Source organism: Macadamia integrifolia, chromosome 13 (assembly GCF_013358625.1).
Source record: "Macadamia integrifolia cultivar HAES 741 chromosome 13, SCU_Mint_v3, whole genome shotgun sequence".
Taxonomy (NCBI): Eukaryota; Viridiplantae; Streptophyta; class Magnoliopsida; order Proteales; family Proteaceae; genus Macadamia; species Macadamia integrifolia.
In genome coordinates this window covers 2730402-2753229 of record NC_056569.1, presented here as the reverse complement: position 1 = coordinate 2753229, position 22828 = coordinate 2730402, and the positions used below count along the sequence as shown (strand labels likewise).

At 35.9% G+C, this 22828-nt stretch overlaps 2 protein-coding genes across 3 annotated transcripts; both read left to right on the top strand.

The window, feature by feature from the left end:
- The first annotated feature begins 9143 nt into the window (after positions 1-9143).
- On the top strand, positions 9144-16792 carry LOC122059677 (WAT1-related protein At1g43650-like). Of its 2 annotated transcripts, none has more exons than XM_042622636.1 (5): positions 9144-9438; positions 9708-9775; positions 10012-10194; positions 16308-16459; positions 16591-16792. In XM_042622636.1, the coding sequence occupies exons 1-5, from the start codon at positions 9384-9386 to the stop codon at positions 16712-16714; spliced, it is 582 nt and encodes a 193-aa protein (XP_042478570.1). In that variant the 5' UTR covers positions 9144-9383; the 3' UTR covers positions 16715-16792. The 2 variants fall into 2 exon arrangements, with proteins under 2 accessions (XP_042478570.1, XP_042478569.1); XM_042622635.1 differs by having other exon boundaries at positions 9858-10194.
- A 2535-nt stretch (positions 16793-19327) lies between these two features.
- LOC122059212 (cytochrome P450 71A1-like) lies at positions 19328-22109 on the top strand. Its single transcript, XM_042621898.1, has 2 exons — positions 19328-20394; positions 21285-22109. Exons 1-2 carry the CDS (start codon positions 19447-19449, stop codon positions 21897-21899), a joined length of 1563 nt encoding a protein of 520 aa, XP_042477832.1. The 5' UTR covers positions 19328-19446; the 3' UTR covers positions 21900-22109.
- The last annotated feature ends 719 nt before the right edge of the window (positions 22110-22828 follow it).

Below are 22828 nucleotides of genomic sequence, written 5' to 3'. Positions count from 1 at the left end.
ATCGGATATGGATATGGGCATAACCCGTATCTGATATGCTTCTAATTCCCGTGTTCTAATTCCCGTGGAAAGCAAAGTCCTGAACTTTTGGAGGCCAAAGAAAAGAGAAGAAGGGCAGGTGTTTTCTCTCCGGTAGCATTCCTGCGTCAGACATAGGGGTGCACGTATCTAGGAGGGGTAGGATGGTCATTTTCACCTCATATGTTTGTAGCATTGGAGACATTTTCGAATAGAAAACTTTGTCCCATGAAAAAATAAAAACTAATTTTTTTTTTCTTCCATGAAACTGAATTTTCACTGTTTGATTGTTTGTTTAAGATGAATTAAGAAAGTCGAAATATGTTCCATTGAGGGAAATTTTTATGTAAGAAAAAAATATCATTTGCACGGAATTTTTTGCAATGGAACAAACATAGCAAAAAGGGGAAATAAGACACGATTGGACCAAAAGGGGGGGGCCAAGAGTGCCGGACTTATTGACTTAAAAAGTCCATAGTAGTAGTAGCATGCACACGGGAGGAGTGTCTAATTATCTCTTCAACTTGGATAAAGTATGATAGATAATCAAGATGAATTTATCTCTATTGATCATAAAGTAACCTTTATTCTCACATTTAAAAAGAAGGGTTGGGGGTCGCTACTTGATCATGGGGTCATTGCACTAATATGAGAACCAACCAGGGGCATAATGGTCTTACATCACCTCTGTGTCTAGGTTAGGGGGTGCAGTTAGGTAGTGTATTTTCCTCTAGAAGAATATCAACCTAGAAATTTTCATAACAAAACAAAAGGTGATTATATGTAATGGAGAGGTTTTCCATCAATAGAATTTTGTATACATGGTTCTACCAAAAAAATATCCACTCTCCTTCTCTCCACATTAAAATGCCCCATATAGGCATATATACATTTTTTTTTTTGGTAAACAAGAGAGGGTGGAGACCGGAGAGAGTGTGGAGTTGATGACATGAAACGTAAGAAGGTGTGGGATAGAATTTGCACACTGGATTCTTTTGCATTATAGATATTATACATTTTAGAAGCAATCATAGAAGAGCATACGCAATGATTATGTATTGTTATTCACTTAAGACATAATTGTTGAAGCTTATTGGAATGCTAATTTTGTCTTGGCATTTGATCACTACTTCTCCCAATCATTAAAGAGAATCAAATAATGCTGTTTTTTTTTAATTGGTAGAAAATAATGCTATTTTCAAGTTTACTAAATGATGGTATGCGACTATATATGCATCATCAAACTAATCAAAAAAAAAAAAAAAAAAAATCAATAATTGCTTTATGAGAAAAAGAGAAAGGAAACAACCAATCAACAATCCCGAAAGGCTTCCAAAAGTTATTTATGTGACATGTGAACTGTGGATGTATAGTAAATAATACATAGATTTAGACATTTAGTATTGGTTACTATTGATATCGGAATTGATACATATTAGCTTGATTCTAGAACAAAACAATATTTTTCTTTTTTTAAAGAAAATCATATTTATATCTTATTAGTCGATTCTATCTGTGAAGCATTAGTATTGATCACAATTGATATCGATGCAACCTATTTGATAATGAATCTTAAAATTGTGTTAAGAATATGAATGTCAATTTGGATCCATGTAACCTACCCAATTTAATTGGGATAAGACTGGATTATTGTTGTTGTAAGGTGGGCAACATTGCAAAGACTAATCACACAAAAGGGAAAAACATGCTTCTTTTTCAACTACTAATGACTCAATATGAGTACCCACAAAAAAAAAAGCCAAGTATATATTCATGACTCACATCATAAGAATAAGATACACCATGTAGCTATTTGATTGGGATACAAATCAGTGAAACACTCACTAATAGGGATCATCATTTGCTAAACATATGGAGAGTGTGCTCTATGAACTATACAAATGAGTGATTTTGGGCCTCATTGGATTGGTTATTGATACGAAAACTAGTTTTTTTAGTATTTATATTAAAAAAAAAAGTTTTATAATGATAGAATCAAATCATCAATGGAGAGAGATAGACACATGAAAGCTTTAATGTAGGTCATGCATGCTCCCGGACAAAGTTCTTTTCCGTTCAAAATTATTTCCAATTGCTATGCTAAAGATTTCTTTTAATAGATATGTATGACTCAACTCCTGTTGTGATCGGCATATCATTTATATGGAACAAAAGACTATGATGCGAATGATGCTTTTGTTCTAGTTACTTCATTTTCTAATTATTTGCAAGAAAATTTTGAATAAAAAATTATGACCGAGTTTCTTTCTACCCACAATGAAGAGAAAATTTTCTATAATTTAATCCTTCCATTGACATGAGCAAAAGTCTTTTACTATTCTAAGAAACCTGTCCCATCATAATATAAAATCACTTTAGATGAAGAGACTCTCTCCTTTTGTTTTTTTATTATTTTTTTTTTAATAAAAGGGAGACTCCCTCTTCACCTCAGATGCTTATAATTGTCAAATGTTTGTGATTTTTTTGTTCTTGTATAAAGCTTTCCTACCGTATTTTTTTTTGCACCTTGCCAAACACTACTTTCAAGTTCTGGATGTGGAAAGCATGGATGGACATCATTACTGAAGAGAAAGGAACGGTTTTTTCTCAATTAATGCTAATATGGCTTCAGATAAATTGTGGTCCATAACATGTTGGAATGGGATGATCATGTTAATGCATATATAAGGATGTATCTGATAAATACATGAGGTTGGAGGGAGTTATATCATATAGTGGCTAGGTATATAGATCAATTTAAGCTGTCGCATCAATTGGTATGTAGAGAAGTCTACATGAACAGAACCACCTCTCGAATTAAGAGGCAAACTGTCAACTTTGGACAGGGTCGATACTGTTTTCAGCATTAATGATCTCAATGTTAAATAAAAAAAAAAAAAAGTAAAGTCAACGTTGAAGAGAAGGAATAGATGATTATGCAAAAGGAGAAGATGATGGAAAATATCATCAAAAAAATTATTATTTTATTTTATTTATTTATTTTAGTATAATATAATTTATTTTAAAAAATTGTATTCAAACGCGTATTTGAAAAATATGTAAAATGATGATAATTTTTTATAATAGCATTATGATAAATTATTTTTAAAAATCTTATTTTGTCATGAATTTTAATATTTCAAGAATAAAATAAAGGACAATCAAAATATGGTGTCAATTTTTATACACATCTATAAGATGTTATTTTTTATTAAATGAAACAAATGGTTGTCTTGTTCCTAGTGAAATCAATATGTTCATGTGGTAAATTTCGGCTTAACATCAGTAATGGCATTAGCAATCATACAATATGCACTAGGTACAATTTTGACATATGGCTAATCCATATGGTTCCTTATCTATTATAATTGAATGGAAAGATTATATAACCAAATGTTAACATCTACCAACATATGTAGGGGTAAAAAGCTCAATATTTTATTTTGTTGAAAAGTAAAAGGCTCATGATCTAAACCAGTCATTCATATTAAGGCTGTGATTGTATTTGGTTGCATGTGAGGACCAATCAGGTGAAGTGCATGCATCTAACAGGGGGTTAGGATAGTCTTTTTGCCACTTTTGTGTCTGTGCATAGGGGCGTGTGATCAGGGAGTCCACGACTTGTCCTTAAATTCCCGTAAAATTATCTCATTAGAAGTTCATAGAAGTAGCGTACCACAAAGTGTGATATTATTTTCCTTAAATTTTCTTTTTGGGTAAAATTTTCCTTAATTATTGTTTGTTTGAGGGAACTCTCCTTGTGAGTCTTTATCCAATATATATCCTCAGGAGTCCTTTGCTGTGAGTCTGTGACACCACCATCTTTAAGAAATGAGATTTTTTTTTTCTTTTTTTTGAGAAATAAGATTGCTCTTTCAAGAGACTAACAGCTACAGCTAAAAGCCACTGAAAGTGAAGAAAAAGGCATGAAAATGGAAGGGAAGGGCTCAAGGGCCCCCTTTAATGTTTTCGCTTTTGGGCATTCCTTATTGGCTGCATTATTCTCTCTCTCTCTTTCTAGACACACACATCAAATTACAGGAATTCATTCAAGTCTGAATCCAAGATTGATACCTTTGAAAGACAAGGTGAGTGTTGAGTCAGTGAGTGAAGAAGCTCTTGGGTCCATTTGGATAGACTAGTCTTTCACTCTTTCCTGGCGTGAAGGGCTGGACCCCTCGCTCCACTTCTCTCAGTCAACCAAATTACTGTTTAGATGATATCTTTTTTTTTTTTTCAAAGAGAGAAGGCCAAACTTATCTTAGGGATATATCATGCTCCTACCTATCTTGACTCTAATTACCTTTGGAACTCTTTGTTGTATCATTCTTCAAATTCCTTGTCAGGACCTTACAATTCATAAAAAGTGTTTCAGTTTTCGAGGATCCTCCATATCCCTTCATTCGGTCTCTCTTTTCAGTTTTCAATGGCCTCGTCCTCTTACCCAAAAAAATGAAAAATAAAAATGGCCTCTTCCTTCTCCCTTTTTATTTTTCAATAATGGTATTATATAATAAAGCCACTTACATAATCAATCACGTAAGAATGCTTTCCTTAATAATGTTAGCTAGTACTTTGTGTTTGGTTTATGTCAGAATTGTAGCTAATTAAGGCCACCGATGTCGACTGGAAACCACTATCTTATGAAAAAATTATATTTGGAGAAATAAATATTTCTTGGTCGTATGTCCTTGCGCTTAGACACAAAGGGTGGTGAAATAACGTCTCCATTCCTGTGAAACCTAAAAAATTCGCTTGTTGATGTTTATATACACCCTCTAGATTAGGGAGCATTTTTTCTCTATTTTTTTCTTACATATTGATGGTGTAAAATGACAATTGGAGCTCACCAAGGTCGAACTATCTTTCAAAATCTTCTATGCTTCCACACTAAAAGCTGTCCAATCGCATGGTACTTGACATAGATGCATTGTGCAACCTACTTGTGATTAGTTTAAGTTCATCTTCAATCACTAGTCTAACCAATCCTTGAAGGGACTATTTTCAGCCATAAATTTTATCCTTTAATCATAGATAATTGCAAGTATGGCTGCCCAAGACCTATTTTATGGAGTCTATCCAGTTTTATATAAGAATCAAAGGTATTATTTTTTTTTTATTATTATCATTATTATGGGAAAGGTTGGAACAAAGGATATATAACATCTTCTAATCCAGAAAAGAACAGCGTCCAAATGTGGGTCTACCTGAACCAAACCAGACCTGGCTGACTGACGAAGGATGCCAGATCCCTTCTTAACAAACTGAACTTTGGACTGCAGTACTGGGCCTGAATTTCAAAAAAAAAAAAAAAAAAAAAAAAAAATATATATATATATATATATACATATAGGAACCGGTTTCTCTCCACACCCAATGGAAGGGTATTTTCTTTTAGGTAAAAGGGCAAGTTCACATTTCAGACCATGAACAATAAGACGGCACGGTTTGAGGAAGCAGATCAGATCTCCTGGTTAGTATTGTATCACAGTTGGCTGAGTCAGTATGGAAGAAGGGTGATAAGGTAAAAATCTCTTTCTTTCTTTTTTCTTTTCTTTTTTTAAAAGATAATCAAGGGTATTTCTGTCAATCCTGGCCTAATCAGATTCGAATGGGATCCATAGAGGTCGAGTCCAATCTATGACCAATTTTAATATCTTAAACCATGATAGAAGGTGAGAATTAATGATCAACCCCGAGTCAAAACACATTACCGTTGGTGAATCATCACCTTGGTTAAACGAAGACTTGATCTCAAAAACGTATAGTAAGATTTCTGAAAATGTCGAAAATATCTCATAAATAAAGGGAGTTCATCACAGAAAAAATATTGAGGGATCGAGTTGGCTAAGTTGGGTGAAAATTTTGGCTGAAAAGTGGGTGGGATATATTCCAATCTTTGCCTACCAATGACGCCATGGATCTCAACTTCCAATTTCATCTTTCCAAAGTAAAGAGAGAAGGTAAAACTCATAAACCCAACCAACTCATGAACATTTCGGTATCTGCTGATATCGATATCAACATTGATCTGGATTGGATAAGTGCATATCGGTCAGTTTTGCCCTTATTTTTTATTTTTTTATTTTTTTATGTGGAGAGGGTGGGGTGGAAATGCTCCTAGTGATGGCCGCCAATTGAATTGGTGGCAACTTATTGGCTTGGGTTAGCTTGAGGCATTTTCAATATGGTGTATGTTTATCATGGGCCACTGGCCCACAATCATGGGTTAGAGAGAGAGAGAGAGAGAGAGAGAGAGAGAGATTATCTTTTGGCAACTTTTTAGAGAGTCTATAGACACTCCTAGTACTAGTGAAGTTAACCCTAATTACCTCACAAGTAATCCGCGATCTCTCAATATGCTTTAAGAAAGCAGATTTCAAATCCTTTGTAAGATGGTTGCTTGGATGTTGCAAGGAAAGTTATATTTTACTTGGCTGTGTAACAAAGCTCCTTACTGGTTAGAATGAGGGAAACAACTTACAAATTATTAGATATTTTTTCCCATTGGCCCATTTCCTATCCCATCTTGTTTTTAAGTCTATCAAGAGATTTTTCAAAAGCTAAAATGCTTCTATCCCATGTTGTCTCTAAGTTTACCCAAGAGATTTTTCAAAAGCTGAACTGCTTAAAGTCATGAGAAAGTTTTCTCTTCTTGGGGAGGACAGTTAATTCACTTACCTAGGGTTATTATTACTCTTAGTCCTCTAGTATGTCAAGTTGATCATAGTTTTTCCTCATTCTCAATATCCATCTCAAGACACTGAAAGCTATAAACAAGAGATTTTCCATTTATCTACGGGTGAAGGTAAATTGTCTCCTCGAAGTTATCACATCATAGGTGGATCATCATTGGGTAATGGCCTTTTATAGGAAGTACAATATTACCACAAAAGCCTATAGCCATTTGCTCAAGTGGCTCGCGTTACTTTGGACCTGACCTGCTGCTTATATAAGATATCTAACACCTTGCTACATATTTTATCAGCTGTAATCTCTTTTTTATTCATATGGAGGTCAATACTTTGGTTGTTGACTCCTCAGATAGGAAAGCCCTGTCTATCTAATGTATGATAATTGGTTAAATTTCACTCCGTGATTGAAGGAGAATGGTATTTCTCACAAACCATGTGCCCTGCACTAAATATCAATAAATTTCTCACGAACCACTTGCATTATACTTCGTGCAGGCAATTGCATGATAGACTTGAATATAACATAAGAGACGACTCTCATGGATCGTCTTCTGATATTCTCTTGAAAGCATGGGATACAATTGCTTATTGGGGACAAGTTAACAAAGATCTTCATTGGCATTTAAACAAGGAGCTTGAGACTAAGATTAAGATGAATTGTAAATGTGCTTTTGTTTTGTTTCATTTTTGTGGGTTGTTTTCTGAAGTCCTTAATAAAGTTCCTTTTGAGAGAAAGAGACCGTATGTTTTGTTCTTTTAGAAGCCAGGCAATCATAGAAGAGAATCAAACAAATAAAATCTTCGGGGTTGGGGGAGGGGTAAAAAAAAAAAAACCTGAATACAATTTTTCTTTTTCTTTTTTTTTTTTTAATGGTCGAATGAGTACAATGTTGATGGGAAGGAAACATAGAAGGAAAATTTAGATATTGAAGATATTTTTACCAAATGCCCCTTGATGTTTTCTTTTCCTCCCCTTGAATATAGCTAGGGGTGTTTATCCTACTGCATTGTGTTCTAAAGGATCTGATATACAATGGTTGCGTTTGGTTGCAAGGAAAATGGGAAGGGAAGGGAAATGAAGGGAAGTGAAGTGAAGTGAAGTGGAGGGAAGTGAAGCGATTTTTTTTCCCTTTTGAGTCGTTTGGTTGCAACAGAAATGAAGTGAAATTAATTTACCATAGTTGTTTGGTTGGATGTAAAATTGATATAAAATTTTAAAAAACTAATAATCCAACCAAACTCCACAAAAAGAGATGGGAGGAGAGTATTTTTCAATCAATAACCCACCTATCTCCTCAAAATTTATATTGGTTATGTGAATCAGGTCATTCAAGATCTGTACCAAATCAAACCAAATGTCATCAGATACTATGTTCTATTATTAACCAAAATAAACCATTTCATTCTATACATCAAATGAATGCAGCATAAATAAATATTTAAAATAATATAAAAGATGATCACAAAGAAAACAGTAATAGATCACAAGTAATAACAACTAAAAGGCCCATTCCAAAAGTTTTTTGGTCAAAACAAACCCATTACTCAACAATTCAGTAATGCTCTATATGACTCAAACCCAAAGTCTTTTGGTAAAAAAAAATCCAATTGAGTCGCGTGAGAGAGAGGGAGAGAGGGAGAGAGAGAGATCGTTGAGAGTCATGAGTGGGTGAGAGTTGTGAGAGTGGGAGAGAGATTGTGAGAGTAGGGTTTTTTTTTTCTTCCTATTTTGGTGGAGAAATAAAAAAGGAAATTTTACTGGTTAAGTGAAATTTTTTTCGCATGTAAAATATATTTTCCTTGCAATCAAACATCTAAATTTATTTTTTCTAAGAAAAAAAATTTCACTTTATATAAAAAATTTGCATTCCCCTTGCAACCAAAAGCCAAATTAAATGATGATAATTTTGATTTTGTTACTATTACGCAAGATTATAGAGAAAACTGTGAATTAGGGGTTGGGGTGGGAGTGACTTTGATACTGATAGCAATATTGTTGGTAAGATATTGGAAGTTGTAGAGACATTATCCTAAACTAATAATCTTGAGGCCTTGGATGTATCTAAATATACTCTTGGGTCAATTCCATCTAGTACTTAAAGCTTTTAACTAAACATCAATTGATATTTCATGGGTTTAGGTGGTCTACACCAGCACGACCATACGTATCTCTTTCCTCCTCTTATGAAAAGATACCTTTACCCCTTGTTGTGTGGAGAAGAGAGATGGCTGTGTTCTCAAAACACAAAAAACTACTTGACTTAGAAAAAACAACTTTGAGAGGCAAAAGTTAGGGTCAACATCTCATTTTCTTTTTCTTCAAAAATTTAAAGACACTGTTTTTCGTTTCTTGTTTGGCTTGTATTTACTATTAGAAAAAGGAAAAAAAGAAAAAAAAAGAGAGGATGAAATTATACCCTCCCATGGGTTATGCACGAATGCTATAGCTCAACCCTTGAATAACAAACACAGGGTATTAGTTGTTCCTTGGGGTTACGACCAAGACATGATGTAGAGATTGAAAGATGGACCAGAGAGGGCTGAGGTTATTGCTTGAGCTCTGCAAGCCTTACTTCCTACTGACCCTCTTCCAACTCTGCCTTGCAATCCTCATGAGTCTTACTCAGTTACTTACCTCTAAAGGGATCAGTGCTCTCACCCTCATCGTCTATGAGAGCATCATTTCTACTCTTGTTTTATCTTCTCTTGCCTTCTTCCTTGAAAAGTAAGTGATGACAACTCTCTCTCTCTCTCTCTCTCTCTGTGCAACTAACCTTATGAGAATGAGGCTAGCTTATTTTTTTGGTAGTTTAGTTAAAGATACCTTTGCAGTTTGTTTTCCCGTGCTTACTGATTCTTTTGGGTTCCAAATTAGGAGAAAGTCAAATCAAATAAGGAAAAAATAAAAAAGAAAATAAAAGTGATCATGTGGGACTATATTTTTCTTTTGGCCATACTCTTTCTCAATTTGTCATTTCTCTTGTTTTCTTGCAGAGGGAGAAGACCCCCACTTTCCTTTAAGATACTATGCTATGGCTTCCTTGCTGGACTCTTGCAGTCAAGTAATTCCTTTATCTGTTCCTCCTCTTCTCTTATTTCAACATTTGAATTCTTATCTTTGTTTGTGTTGATTTTGATGTATAGGGTAACATTGTGTCAAATGCTATTGACTGTAAGCCTGCAATTAGTAGGATCGACATTTGAGAGCATTGTTTTGAACTTACAGACATCTATAATCTTTGTTTTGGCATTGATTTTTGGACAAGAACAAGTAAGCTTTCAGAATTTTAATGGACAGGCCAAGATATTTGGTGTGGCCATCTCTGTTGGTGGAGCATTGACAATGGTGATATGGAAGGGACCCGCAATAACAGAATCGACATTGTTAAGTAGTTCTCAAGCATCAACAGGAAGAACTACTTTTGGCAGTATCTTGGTCATAGTTGCAGTACTTTCTACTTGCTTTTGGAATATTTTGGTGGTAAGGATGACCCAAAATTTGCATTATCCATGGTTTCAAAACTCTAGTTCAGTTAAGAAAAACATCATCTCCAATTAACTGGCACTCAATCACTATTCAACGGCTGGGAGGATCTGGGGATACACATCCATATATTGGGATGCATGTCGAAAGTCCTCCTAGCACTTAGATCACTAATAAATGCCCAATTAATTGGAAAGGAATCGAATCAGTTTATTTATCACAAAAAAATATTTCTTTCCGTTTAACAAAAAGTTGGAAATTTTTAAATAAAAGAAAATTTTCATTTAAAATATCATTTGTCAATAAAACAAACATGCCCATGGGTAAATGACTTCTTTATTTAGTTTGTTGAATTTTACTACGTTTTTAGGTATTTATATTTACTTTACTTCTAACCAAACGGAGCATTAAATAACATGAAACTTTTCAATCTATTGCCTTTTTATTTTTGTGCAACCAATCTATGGCCTTAACCCATTATAATTTAGATTGTTAATATTTGACATTACATGGTCATATTGTTCGAGTATATCCAGCTGAACAGTCCTTAAATGCAATTATGATGTTTTTTGGAACCATCCAAACAGCAATCTCTGCTGCAACAATGATCTCAAGGTCGTCCTGGGACATAATGTGGGAAGGTGGTATGGTTCTTTCCGTTATCTTCTTCGGGGTAAGAGTAAGACAGACGCCTCGGAGCTTGGATCACCTATCATGGAAAAATTGGATTAGTTGCTCGTATGATCACTTGATTGTACAAGTCAGCATCTAACATCTGTCTTTTTTGTTTTTAAATATATATATATATATATATATTTTTTTTTTTTATTCTTGTAATAGTAGAAGAAAAGACAGGTGTTAAATGCTGACTCGTACGACTAGGTGATCATACGAGCAACGGATCCTATCTTCATCTGTATGTTCCATAATGGCATCTGCTTTTCCTATTGTGGTTAAGAGTGCATTGAGAGACATTTATAAAAAAAAACGGATGTCATCACCTAACCATAGGTGTGACTTATTATATACAGGGATAGGTAATCCAGAGTTGCACCTCATGGTGTAATTTTGACATGAAAACTTTAGCCTAACCCTGTTTCATTCTCAAGGCTTGGGATCAAATTTCCAACCCACAGGAGAAGTTAGGGTTGACAAATTTCAAACTGAGCTCTAGGTTGGGTCTGGCTAGGGTTAAGACATCTAGCTTAACCCTTGGGTATTTTATTTAATACTATTATATAACAAGACAAGAGATTGTTGCATGGTCATGTGGTCCCTGCACAGCATGGGGTCAATGAGAGCCACTTCAGGGGCATCAACATGAAGGGGCTGGAGTAGTAATTTTGCGTTCCCTTGTATCTGAGTGCAAGGGCCACATGACTTTCATCTTTCTTTTTTCCATATAATACACGGTAGACTTATGGGATTACCTATGCCTTTAATTAAGTATATCTAGACAAAGACCAAAGTGATATGATAGTACTTTTACATATAAACATCATGAAAAAGTATCAAAATGAGGGTTAAAAAACCCAGCCTATCCCTTATAATTTGCAAGCCTTAGAAGCATCTAATGGATTTGTTTGGTTGCAAAGGAAATAAAAAAAAGAAGAGAAGTGAAATTAAATCACTACAAAGTGAATTTCTTTTTGTAACCATTACCTCTAATGATGGTGTAGTTAACTCCGAAAGATATCAAATTTGGTGATTAAATTTTACTTCACTGTGCAATCAAATTACTTTGATTTGAGATATAAAATAAATTTCACGTCTGAAAATATATTTATCAAATATGATAAGAGTTGTAGGTCACTTTTACAACCATATGTTTATAAAAAATTTCTTTTTATTTTCCAAAGTGATTTTATTTTCCTCTTCATTTTCCTTTGCTTGCAACTAGAAGGGACCTATATGAAATTTCTCTGTACCACCACACAAGAAACAAACTTTTGTACAAGTGCTTAGTTGTAACTTAGAGAAAGGGCCACATATATCCCACTAATGGGGAAAATTTCTGACCAAAAGCATTATTAATTCATAGATTTGGATCCCCTCCAGGGTTTGGAGAGGTACCAGTGCAGGGTGAGAGAGAGAAAGCTCAGGGAACCAGATACTCTTAAGTATGTTAGAACACCCAGTGTACATCCAATGACCAAAGGCACATGTTCAAATGCGATCAGCCTTTTGATACACAATGAGTGCACTAGAGCACTGGAGAGGATCTGGGCTGATACACTTGGCAATGTGCCAGATTTTAAGGCAGTTAATATGGAGAAAGGCTATGAAGGTAACCTTTTCTTAGAATCAGGTTAAGGCTGGGTCTGGTCTTCAATTATGACCGTAAATTGGGTTGGATCGTCATAACCCAACCTAGACCATTCAGAACTTGGTCCATCGGGCCCCAAATCTAGACATGATTGGGTTTTGAACATGCTTGTTTTTTAACCCTAGAGTAAAGTTGGCTTGCACGGGTAGCCTATCTGGTTATAAGTGGCCGGATTGGAGTGGAATAATCTTTTCATTGAAATCTTAATAGAAAAAGAAAACATTTTTCAATGGTACGTTCATTATTTGGCCCAAAAATAAAATTTATTGATTTTTATTATTTCTGAAGATTTTTTTTGCCACTTTGTCAATTCCACTAGTAAGCAAAGAGACCTTGGATCTACCTGTAAACACAAAATTTTAAACACATGATAGGAAATATGTTTGCAGAGTAGAGGTTTCCGGATGGAGAAGGAATTAATTCCTTTGTTGCAATTTAATTTGTGAATTAATTCATTTTGAATTGAAGACTAGTTGGGTGAGTCACTAAAAGTCGACCTAAGTTCTAAAAACAAAAAAAGAAAAAAAAAAAAAAAAAAAGAAAAAATTTCTACTCAAGTTTTTTACCCGTGGATCACCTTTTCACTTTACACAACGCGTTTAACTATCGATGGATGAGCCTTGAAAAGGGTATTACGGTAACTTCATCCGATATAGGGAATTAAATCTTTTTTCCACTGTGGTTTACAAAACTACGCAAAACAATATTCTCCTTCATCTTCCACATACAACCAGGTATTTTTGTTAATTTGAATTTTAAGGCCCATTAAAAATACCTGATTGCCTTAATTTTAAGGGTAATTTACAACGCCACCCCCTGGAGAATGCCACAATTATAAGACCACTCCTTGTGTTTCACTAAATTAGACTCAGACCCCCAACCTTCATTCACTGTTAAAGAATATACCATATATGCTGATGTCAGTAATTATATTTTATTTTAAATACCAAAATGTTCTTATTAAATATGAAGTACCTAAAATACCCTTGTAATAAGTTACTATTTCTTTCACTCGGCGACGGAACTCATTTGGAAACTCCTCATCTTGCTCACGTTGGATTCGATTTCTTACTCTACCAAACTCTTAATTAAGACAGAGGAGGGAATAAATGGCAAGCATATGCAACCTCTTCATATGAGAAGTTACGGAGTACCAAAGGAGGTAGAGGGTAAAGGACCAGAGGCAGCAAGAGGACCACTGATGTTCCCTGATTTGAAGCTCCCCATAGTCTTCAACAAACTAGACCCAACACTTCGAGGCGAAGGAAGAGGCAAAGGTTGTGGGCTTGGGGCCGTTGTTCCTTTGGCAATCCACCTCTGTTCTTTAATTCTTCTTGTTCATCATATTCAAAAGGTGAGAGTGCATCTCCCTCTTCCACGTTTAGGCTTGAAGGAGCAGATAATGCCCGAGCTCTACTATTGGTGACTCTGCTTGCAGGTTGGACAACTGTGGGTCTTGTCTTGAAGCTTGGAGGAGCGGACTAAAGTGCTCAACTATGGGTTTGAGGTTCAGGGAGCTTAGTAGGTGTATTCTCATGAGGATTCATTAATGTAGATCAATTTCTCAAACTACTTCTTCCTACCCTTCAAGACTGGGAAACACTCCATTTTCGGCATGAAACATCAAGAGAATTCCTGCAAAAGGGAATGCAAAAAAACAAAAAAGAGATTTGAAATAATCCAAAACCAAGCTTCTTCCTGTCCTTTAAGACTGGGAAATACCTCATTTCAGGCATGAAACTTCAAGAGAATTCCTGCAAAAGGGATAGCCAAAAAAAAAAAAAAAAAGAGAGATTTGAAATAACCAAAAACCAAATAAGACTTGAAGAACTTGACGTGCCCAAAAATGCAAGAACTAAAAAATAAAATATAATATAAAAAAGGGAAAAAGGAATCATTACTTTTTCGAGTGATGGAAGTTGGAAATAACTTCGATGAATATATAAGAATCAACAACCAAAAAGGTAAACCTGCTTCCCACCGTAAGCAAGATGACGAGCCCATGAAAGAAGGTTGGCTCGGCGAATACTTCTCCTTCTCGCCAGCGGCCTAAGATGGGAGTGATGGAAGCACACTTCTCGCCGGAGATGAAAGAAGAAGTATTTGCCTGCAATGGAACTCGTCTGAACCCTTGGTCATAGGTACGGAGAGAAGGAGAGAAAGTGATAAGGAAAATGAAATGGTAAAATGAAAAATTGGGGTATTTCTGGGATAATGAAAATGGGTAACTTATCAATGTTTTATTCATAAGGGCAAAAACGTTATGAACCCTTGAACAGAAACAGAAGTAATTTGCTGGTACTAGAACCAACAAGGTAAAGAAAACTTGCTGGGAAATCTGACTATTGCAGCTGGAACAGTGTCTAAAGGTTATGACCTGATATGTGTGATCCAGATTCCAGACAACTAGTATTGGTAAAAACCTAGAACAGGGAAGAAGATAAATCTGGGTATCCTCATAAAGTGACATTATGAATATATATATGGCAACAGAATTTTATTCAAGAGAAAAGATAGCGTCAATTCAAAGGGCACGAAATGCTCCCAAAAATAAAATTCTTATCTGCTGAGTATAAAGGAATGTCTTCCCCAATACAAAGTCTATGCTGACAACCCCTTACATTGCTAACTCATCAGCAAGATCATTGGAATTAGACTGCCTTTGAAAGATAAAATCTATCGGGGCTATTAGGTCTCAAGGGGTCTTATCAGTTGTGCACAACGCCATGACTTGTCCTCCTTCCCTATCAGCCTGACTATATTGGTAGAATCACCTTCAGTGATTGCTTGATTCCATCCACTTGAATCAGAAACTGCACCCTAGTTCTCATCGCCTTGGAAACCTATACATTACACTCGAAAACAACTCGAAGATAGAAACTTTAACCTTGACCTCCTAGTTCACATGGGACTCTAAAACAGAAAATTGAAAATAAAATAAGCTTAAACTATACTACCATCTGTAGGGAACTAGAATAGGAACTTAAATAAGAATCAAGCTGGCCTAGAACTACTATGAAATGGAAAATAGAGACAAAATCTCTAAATTCTTTTTCTTGACTATTGCCCATAATATAGGCCCATTAAAGAAGCCACTGCAGAGAAATCCCAAAAATTATTTAGCTATAACAAGCTTGTTTTGTGCACTTTGCTTGCATTGGAAATGGGTGTCACTTGAGGTTTGGGAGGATGTATGGGGCATAGTTGTTTCAGCGTCTAGGCTAACCAGGGCATTGGAGGGGGACACAAGGCCGCACCAATTAGGCTACCAAGTTGGCCAAAACACCCGCATAGGCTACCCAGGCGACACTAGTTGTCAAAGCGCTTGGATGCCAAGGCGGTCACCTAAGTGACGCCTTGAAAACTATGGTATGGGGCTGGTGAGGTTCCCCTAGCTTTAGCCTTTCCAAGACTGGATGATTTAGCAGTAGGAAAAAATGTTCATATTGCAGCTGTACTTCGTAGTATGTAATGGAAATCTTAACTGCAATTGGTGCTTAGGGGGAACTATTGGACTGGAAAATTAATAATGACTTTGAAATGCTATTGCAGAGACAGTGGTCTGAATCTAATTTGGTGAAACAGAGGGGATGGTCTTACAATTATGGCATTCTCTAAGGGGTGGCGCTATAAATTACCCTAATTTTAATGAGCCTTATAAAAATAAGTGCATGAGCACATAAACCAGATATGTAGTTGCTAGCCAAGCCCACCTAGAGAAAATAGTTCCATTTACATATGGAGTTTATTCTCTCAATGAAATTTGTTTAATTGGGACTGTGCAGGAATTATGGTAATAGGACTCTCCTTCTATGCGATGATATGGTGCATACACAAGAGAGGCCCAGTATTTACATCGGCATTCAACCCACTTTTCATCATTTTCTCTTTTCTTTTAGAAACTTTTGTATATAAAAATCCTGCACACTGGGGAAGGTTAGCCTAATTTACAACTCACTTGTATACTTCATAGCTGATTAGTATAAGAGTGAGGACATATTAGGGCTTTTTGGCTTGAATAAAATTTTCTTTAAATTATTATCTCCTAATTACCATTTTTTTTTCAGCATTGTTGGAGCAGTACTAATAGTTTCTGGTCTCTACCTACTTTTGTGGGCTAAAGCTAGAGATGCTGAGACAGAAGAGGTGAAGGAAGATGAGCCCATCAGCTCACCTTTGATCCAATCCTAAGATAGTGCAAGTTTATATATAGTTGATCTCTTATTACAAACATTAGCTGCATGAATTAACGATTAAGGATGCAGAATAAACTCCTCATTTGTAGTTAATATGAATTAGACTTGTGATATAGAGGCTTATTTTGTATCCAAATTAATTTGGAGCATGGATTTATGCATTTGTTTCATATTTTCCATGTTGATCCTCATAATATACCAGAAACAAGTTCAGAAATATCCTTAATAAAAGGCTGAGTTGTTGGAGAAATACTTGAATGGCTCAAGAATTAGGAGGGGAACATCTGATGCAGTGGGGGCTGTGTGATATTTAAAGATTAGGTTTCTTTTTTATTTGGATATAAAGGTTGAGAACAGGATTTAAGTAGTGCATTTTATATCTTTCTCAATTTAAGGGCTAGTTTCCTGCAACAATTGGCAGTTTATTTTTCAGTCCAATCTGATTTCACCATGTTACAGAGTTATGCTTTGAGAATTGTTTGAGAAGCTCTAAAATGTTAAGTGTGTCAAGTAATATGTTAGAAAAAACATTAATAAATACAGATTCACACAAGATGGCATAGAGATTTAACGAGGTTCAAACATTAAGGAGATGTGTTACGTCCTCGATCAGACGAAGAAGAATATGATCCACTATAATGAAAGAAAGGTTACAATACAGATCTCTTAAAAACACCCAAACTCGCAGTAAGAAAAAATTCCATTTAAGCCACCATCGACATATATCGAAGCGGGTCAAGAATGTGTGACAAACATAACACCTTATATAAGTCATTCAATGTGACAAGCATAACACTTTATATAAGGCATACAATGTATAACCTTGGTAGTCCCTACAAAGGAGCCTCACCAACACATGTGCTACTCCCAAGAAGTAAAAACATGGAATCGGGATCTGAATTGGCTCTGAACGATTCTAATTTGGATTGGATTCGATTGAAATTGGTCAGGATCCGTGAAGAACAGGGATCTTCTTATGAGTAGGATTCATCTTTAACTAAAGAGAGCTCTTCTCTGAGGTGGACAAGTCTTCTTCCATGAGTTGGTACTGAATACCTTTCTTTGCCACTGCTATCCTTACTTTCATCTCTCAAGAAGTGGCCCAAAAATCAACGAGGGAGAATTCTTCCTCCATTGTGTGGTGGAAGCAAAAGATAACTCTTTTAAGGCTCTCTTTTTCTTTGCTTATATTTTCTCAATCTCATCTGTCACTTCATAGCATGTACAGTCCAATTTGGAGTTGGGTTTGAAAATTGCAGCCTAATTTCATGATGGTCCAAACAGACTAAATGATCACCACAAAGAGTAAATGGATACCCGAAGAATCAAGTCATTTGCACCACACAAAGCAGTGGAGGAAGCTATTATCTGTTTTAAAATTTTCAAGAAACGATATGTACGCTTATGTTGAAAATCTTCACTAAATCGTAGATGCATAAATATCAGAATCCATTAATATAGTGTGGCTTACATTAAAGCCCAAAAAAATCATCTGGCTATCACTGATTTTCAAGTGTTTTATCCCTACCAAATTTGGGGTCAGTAACAAGACATGTCCACTACCAAGGGAGATTTTTAGGACTAAAAACCGTCTAGACATTTATATGATCAGAATGATCAACGTTATTGTCAAAGATGGTCCAGTTCTCATCAATCGGTTTGGTGACAGGGTGACTGATTTTTTTTTTTTTTTTAGATAACTTGTATGTATTAAGGAAAAAGAAAAAAAGAAAAATGCAGATTTTTTTTTTTTTTAATTTTTTTTTTTTCCTTAATAATAGAGTTACCTATCAAAAAAAAAAAAAAATTCTGTCACCCTTTCTGATAAATGGTTCAACCGGTCAATTAAATTGTTCCACATTCATAAAAAATCTCATTCAAAACCTGTCTGATAAAGGCATGTAATTAATTCAAAAATTTAGGTTTGGTTTTGATGTAAAATAGAAGGAAATTAAGAAAATAATGAAAATTGGGTATTTTCGGTTCAGTTTTAAGAAGTGTTGGTGTGATTCAAAACGGGACCAGATCCTACTTTGGTTCTGAAAATAATATTCGTATCAAACCTGCTTGGTTTCGGTTCTTATTTGAGTACAGTTCTTGTACTTGATTTATATTATATATAGTATAATATAATAGTATTATAAAATTGGGAAAAAATTTTCTATCTGGGAGCGTAACCATCGCATCAGTGCAAAGCCCAATGAGAGCACATGGGGAAGTATCAAAGTGTGATTTTTGTTCTTCATTTAGGGGTGGAGTGATCATTTCGGCTCCTCTTGAGTCTGGGCGCTGGTTACACCCTCCTGGAGTGAGTCCGTTTTCCCTATAAAATTTAATACTAATATTAGTAATATTAAATTACTTTAGTATTATATTATATTGATATATTATGATACATTGGTACCCAAATCTGGTTTGGGTTTGGTTATTCCCTAATTGCAGATTGTAACCAAATTCTGTTCAATTCGATTCCGGTTATTTGATTTGGATCCTATTTCCGGTTCCAATTCCAATTTGATGGCACCCTGTTTTGGTTGGACCGGTTGTCTTAGAACATTGGTTAGAACTTGGAATGGTGGATATTTTTTTTTTCTTCGGGGTTGGGGTGTGTCTGTTGTTGATAATAGGTTCATCCTCCTCCACCAAAACCGAATATCGTTTCCTATATGTATGAATGAGGTAACTCTTCCAACTCCTGCAATGTAGTTAGAGTTGCAACAAGTGAAGATGTCTAACATACTGCAATGGTTAGGGCACCAAGGCCAAGGAGACTTACTTCATGTCTTCTTGCTTCTTTGCTTTCTCCTTCTCTTTGTGTTCTTTTTCAAGAGCAATGGAAAAGGAAAAAAGGGACTCCACCTACCACCTTCTCCATACAAGCTCCCTATAATAGGGAACCTACATCAATTAGGTCCTTTGCCACACCACAACCTCCAAACCTTGGCTGAAAGGCATGGCCCTCTCATGCTGTTATACTTTGGAAGCAAACCAACTCTTGTGGTTTCATCAGCTGATGCGGCTCGTGAAATCATGAAAACCCATGACTTAATCTTCTCAAGTAGACCTAATACCAACTTTGGTAGGAGAATCTCTTATGATTTCAAGGATATTGCCTTTACACCTTACAGCGATTATTGGAGAGAAGTACGAAAAATTTGTGTCCTCCAACTTCTAAGTATGAAGAGGGTTCAATCGTACCGACCAGTGAGGGAAGAAGAGACAATAGCAATGATCGAAAAAATCCAAAGCTCTTGCTCATCTTCACCTTCATTCTCAGCTCTGGTGAACTTGAGCGAGGTGCTCATGTCTCTATCAAATGATATTATCTGTAGGGTGGCTCTAGGGAAGAAGTATGGTGGGGGTTGGAGGTTTAAAGAGATGATGAGGGAATTAGGGTATCTGTTGGGAGTTTTTAATGTAGCGGACTTCATACCGTGGCTTGGATGGGTGAACTATGTAAATGGGTTGGAAAAGAGGGTTGAGAAACTTTTTGTAGAGATAGATTCTTTTCTTGATCATGTAATTGAAGATCACAAACATGGACATAGAGAAAAGGACTATGGTGACGATGCAGGTAGCGGTGGCCAAGACTTTGTGGACTTCCTCCTTCAGATTCAAAAGGATAAGAATGCTGAAATTGCCATTGAGAGAGATAACATCAAAGCCATTGTATTGGTAAGCAATTATTTATTTATTTATTATTATTTTTTATTTAAAAAAAAATCATTTGGTTATGTATCACATGTTTGAAGACCCAAGATGTACTTCTTCAAACTTCGATTGGTTCAGTGGTGTGTTTGACATTGAACTATTCATGAATTTGAGCTCAATTCCAATTTCATTGGGACAGTTTTTCTTCACTGGTGGATAAGGAAGAATCCCCTCACCATTAGTTTTTTGAATTATTGCAGCAAACTTCCCTGCTACCAAAAAAAAATAAAAAATAAAACCATTCGACCCATTTTGTATTGGAAATTTTATTTCTAATTATGTTAAATAGACCGAATTTTCCCACACCCATTGTGGATGTGGTATGCCATTGAGAGAGGATCCCCGTACATTAATTGCTGTTCTTTTCTTTCACCTCTGATAAAGGAAAATTGAAATTTAGATCCTTCCTCCCTCATGTGGTGATCTCCCCACATGGGACCCAGCCATCCATAAAGATCTCACCACACAGTTAGATCCCATATGGACAGGGTAACTCCTCTCCCAATGTGGGGAACTGATCCAGACTCAATAACTTCCCCATGCTAAATTACGATGTTCTATGTTGAGTTTCCTGAGCACTCATCAATGGGGTGTGTCTAATAGTCCCTGACTTGCCCCTAATGAATGGGATGGGTACGCTATGACCAAAATCAGGTCTTGGTTTTAAAAAACAGTGCCCTAGCCCACCCTGTTTCAACCCTTCAAATTGCCTTGAACCACGTGTGTATTATCAAAGGGGTGGGGTGGCTCATGGTTGAGTAAAGTTTTAAGTAGGTCACGAGTAGTTTGGCTCATGTGTATTATACCACTTGAATTTTTGGTAATTATTTTCATTTGTCTTTCATATCTTATAGGATATGTTCGTTGGTGGAACTGATACCTCAAATGTACTCCCACAATGGACAATGGCAGAGCTTTTAAGGCATCCAGAAATCATGAAAGAAGTCCAAGAGGAGGTAAGGGGGGTTACAAAGGGTAAAGCAAATATTACAGAAGATGATATAGAACACATGCACTATTTGAAAGCTGTGATTAAGGAGGCATTACGACTGCATCCTCCAGTTCCGTTATTGGTTCCACGTGAATTGATGGAAACTGTCAATATACAAGGGTTTGATATTCCAGCTAAGACAACAGTAATAGTCAATGCATCGGCCATTGGAAGGGACCCTGTGTCATGGGATGATCCAGAGAAGTTTGAACCAAAAAGGTTCTTGAATGGTGCTAGCTCTGTTGATTTCAGAGGTCATAATTTCCAACTAATTCCATTTGGGGCAGGTCGGTGGGGATGCCCGGGAACCCAATTCGCAATCGTTGTTGTCGAGCTTGCATTAGCGAGTCTTCTACACAAGTTTGATTGGGCATTACCTAATGGAGCAAGTGGAAAGGATTTAGATATCACGGAAGCTTATGGGATTATTTGCCACTTGAAATCTCCTCTTGTAGCTGTCGCAACTCCTCATTTTTAAATTGTTAGAAGGAATTCAACTGACATGAAAATAGGAAAAAGTTTCCCACTATGTCAGTGTGCTATTTTTCTCTTATGGAGTGTTTTATTGTTATAGCATTCAAATTCTACCCCACATTGGCATCATGAGGAGTCCTCTCTCCCATGAAAATAATACCAATAGCACATGTAATGCCCCACCTTTATTGGAAAATATGTGTGACTTCTTATATATGTCTATGTGATATTGTTAATTCAATTATAATTCAACTTTATTTTTAAAATGGAAATCATTGAATTTTAATATCATATGTAAGATTTGAATGCGAAGCAACTGGTTGTATAATCTGCTTCTCTTAAGTGATTATTATTGTAATTAATTGGAAGAAGGATCCATACACTAGCGGTGTATAATGAGAATTTATACACCAACATCTTATTAGTTGTTGGATGGAATGATAGACATCTCAACCATTCAATATATCCGTGGTTGGTATCTCCCCCCTTCATTACCACTACACCATTTTTGGTCCAGAAGTTAGAACCAATTAATAATCGGTTCAGTTTAAATTTATATTCATTATTTCTTAAATTGAACTCAAACCAAGCCATTAAACCAAAATTTTTTGCTAAGAAAACCACTAAACCAAAACCAAACTGGTTTATGCTATTACTGGGAGCACCGGATGCTCGTCCAATGCTATTATGCTCACAGCACCGCCACACCTACAGCAGAGAATGTGAACCCGATGGGGCACTACTCTGGTATAAGATATTTTTCTTTGCCAACAGTGGTTAGCCTCATCTTGTCACTTCATAGCACCTAGGAATCCAATTTGGTTGGGGCTGGTGCTTGAGAACTGCAGCCTAGATTCTAGATAATGATCTGAATTGACGACACATAAAATTTTGGTGGTATAGCAATTTCAACCATATAAAATCTAGATAATA

Bases quoted from the DNA above. Each gene is read 5' to 3' on its own strand.
- LOC122059212 (XM_042621898.1), top strand. From the start codon at position 19,447: ATGTCTAACATACTGCAATGGTTAGGGCACCAAGGCCAAGGAGACTTA. The intron at 20,395-21,284 runs GTAAGCAATTAT...CATATCTTATAG, and splicing joins ACATCAAAGCCATTGTATTG to GATATGTTCGTTGGTGGAAC.
- LOC122059677 (XM_042622635.1), top strand. From the start codon at position 9,741: ATGCTATGGCTTCCTTGCTGGACTCTTGCAGTCAA. The intron at 9,776-9,857 runs GTAATTCCTTTA...TTTGATGTATAG, and splicing joins TGCTGGACTCTTGCAGTCAA to GGTAACATTGTGTCAAATGC. The intron at 16,460-16,590 runs GTTAGCCTAATT...TTTTTTTTTCAG, and splicing joins AATCCTGCACACTGGGGAAG to CATTGTTGGAGCAGTACTAA.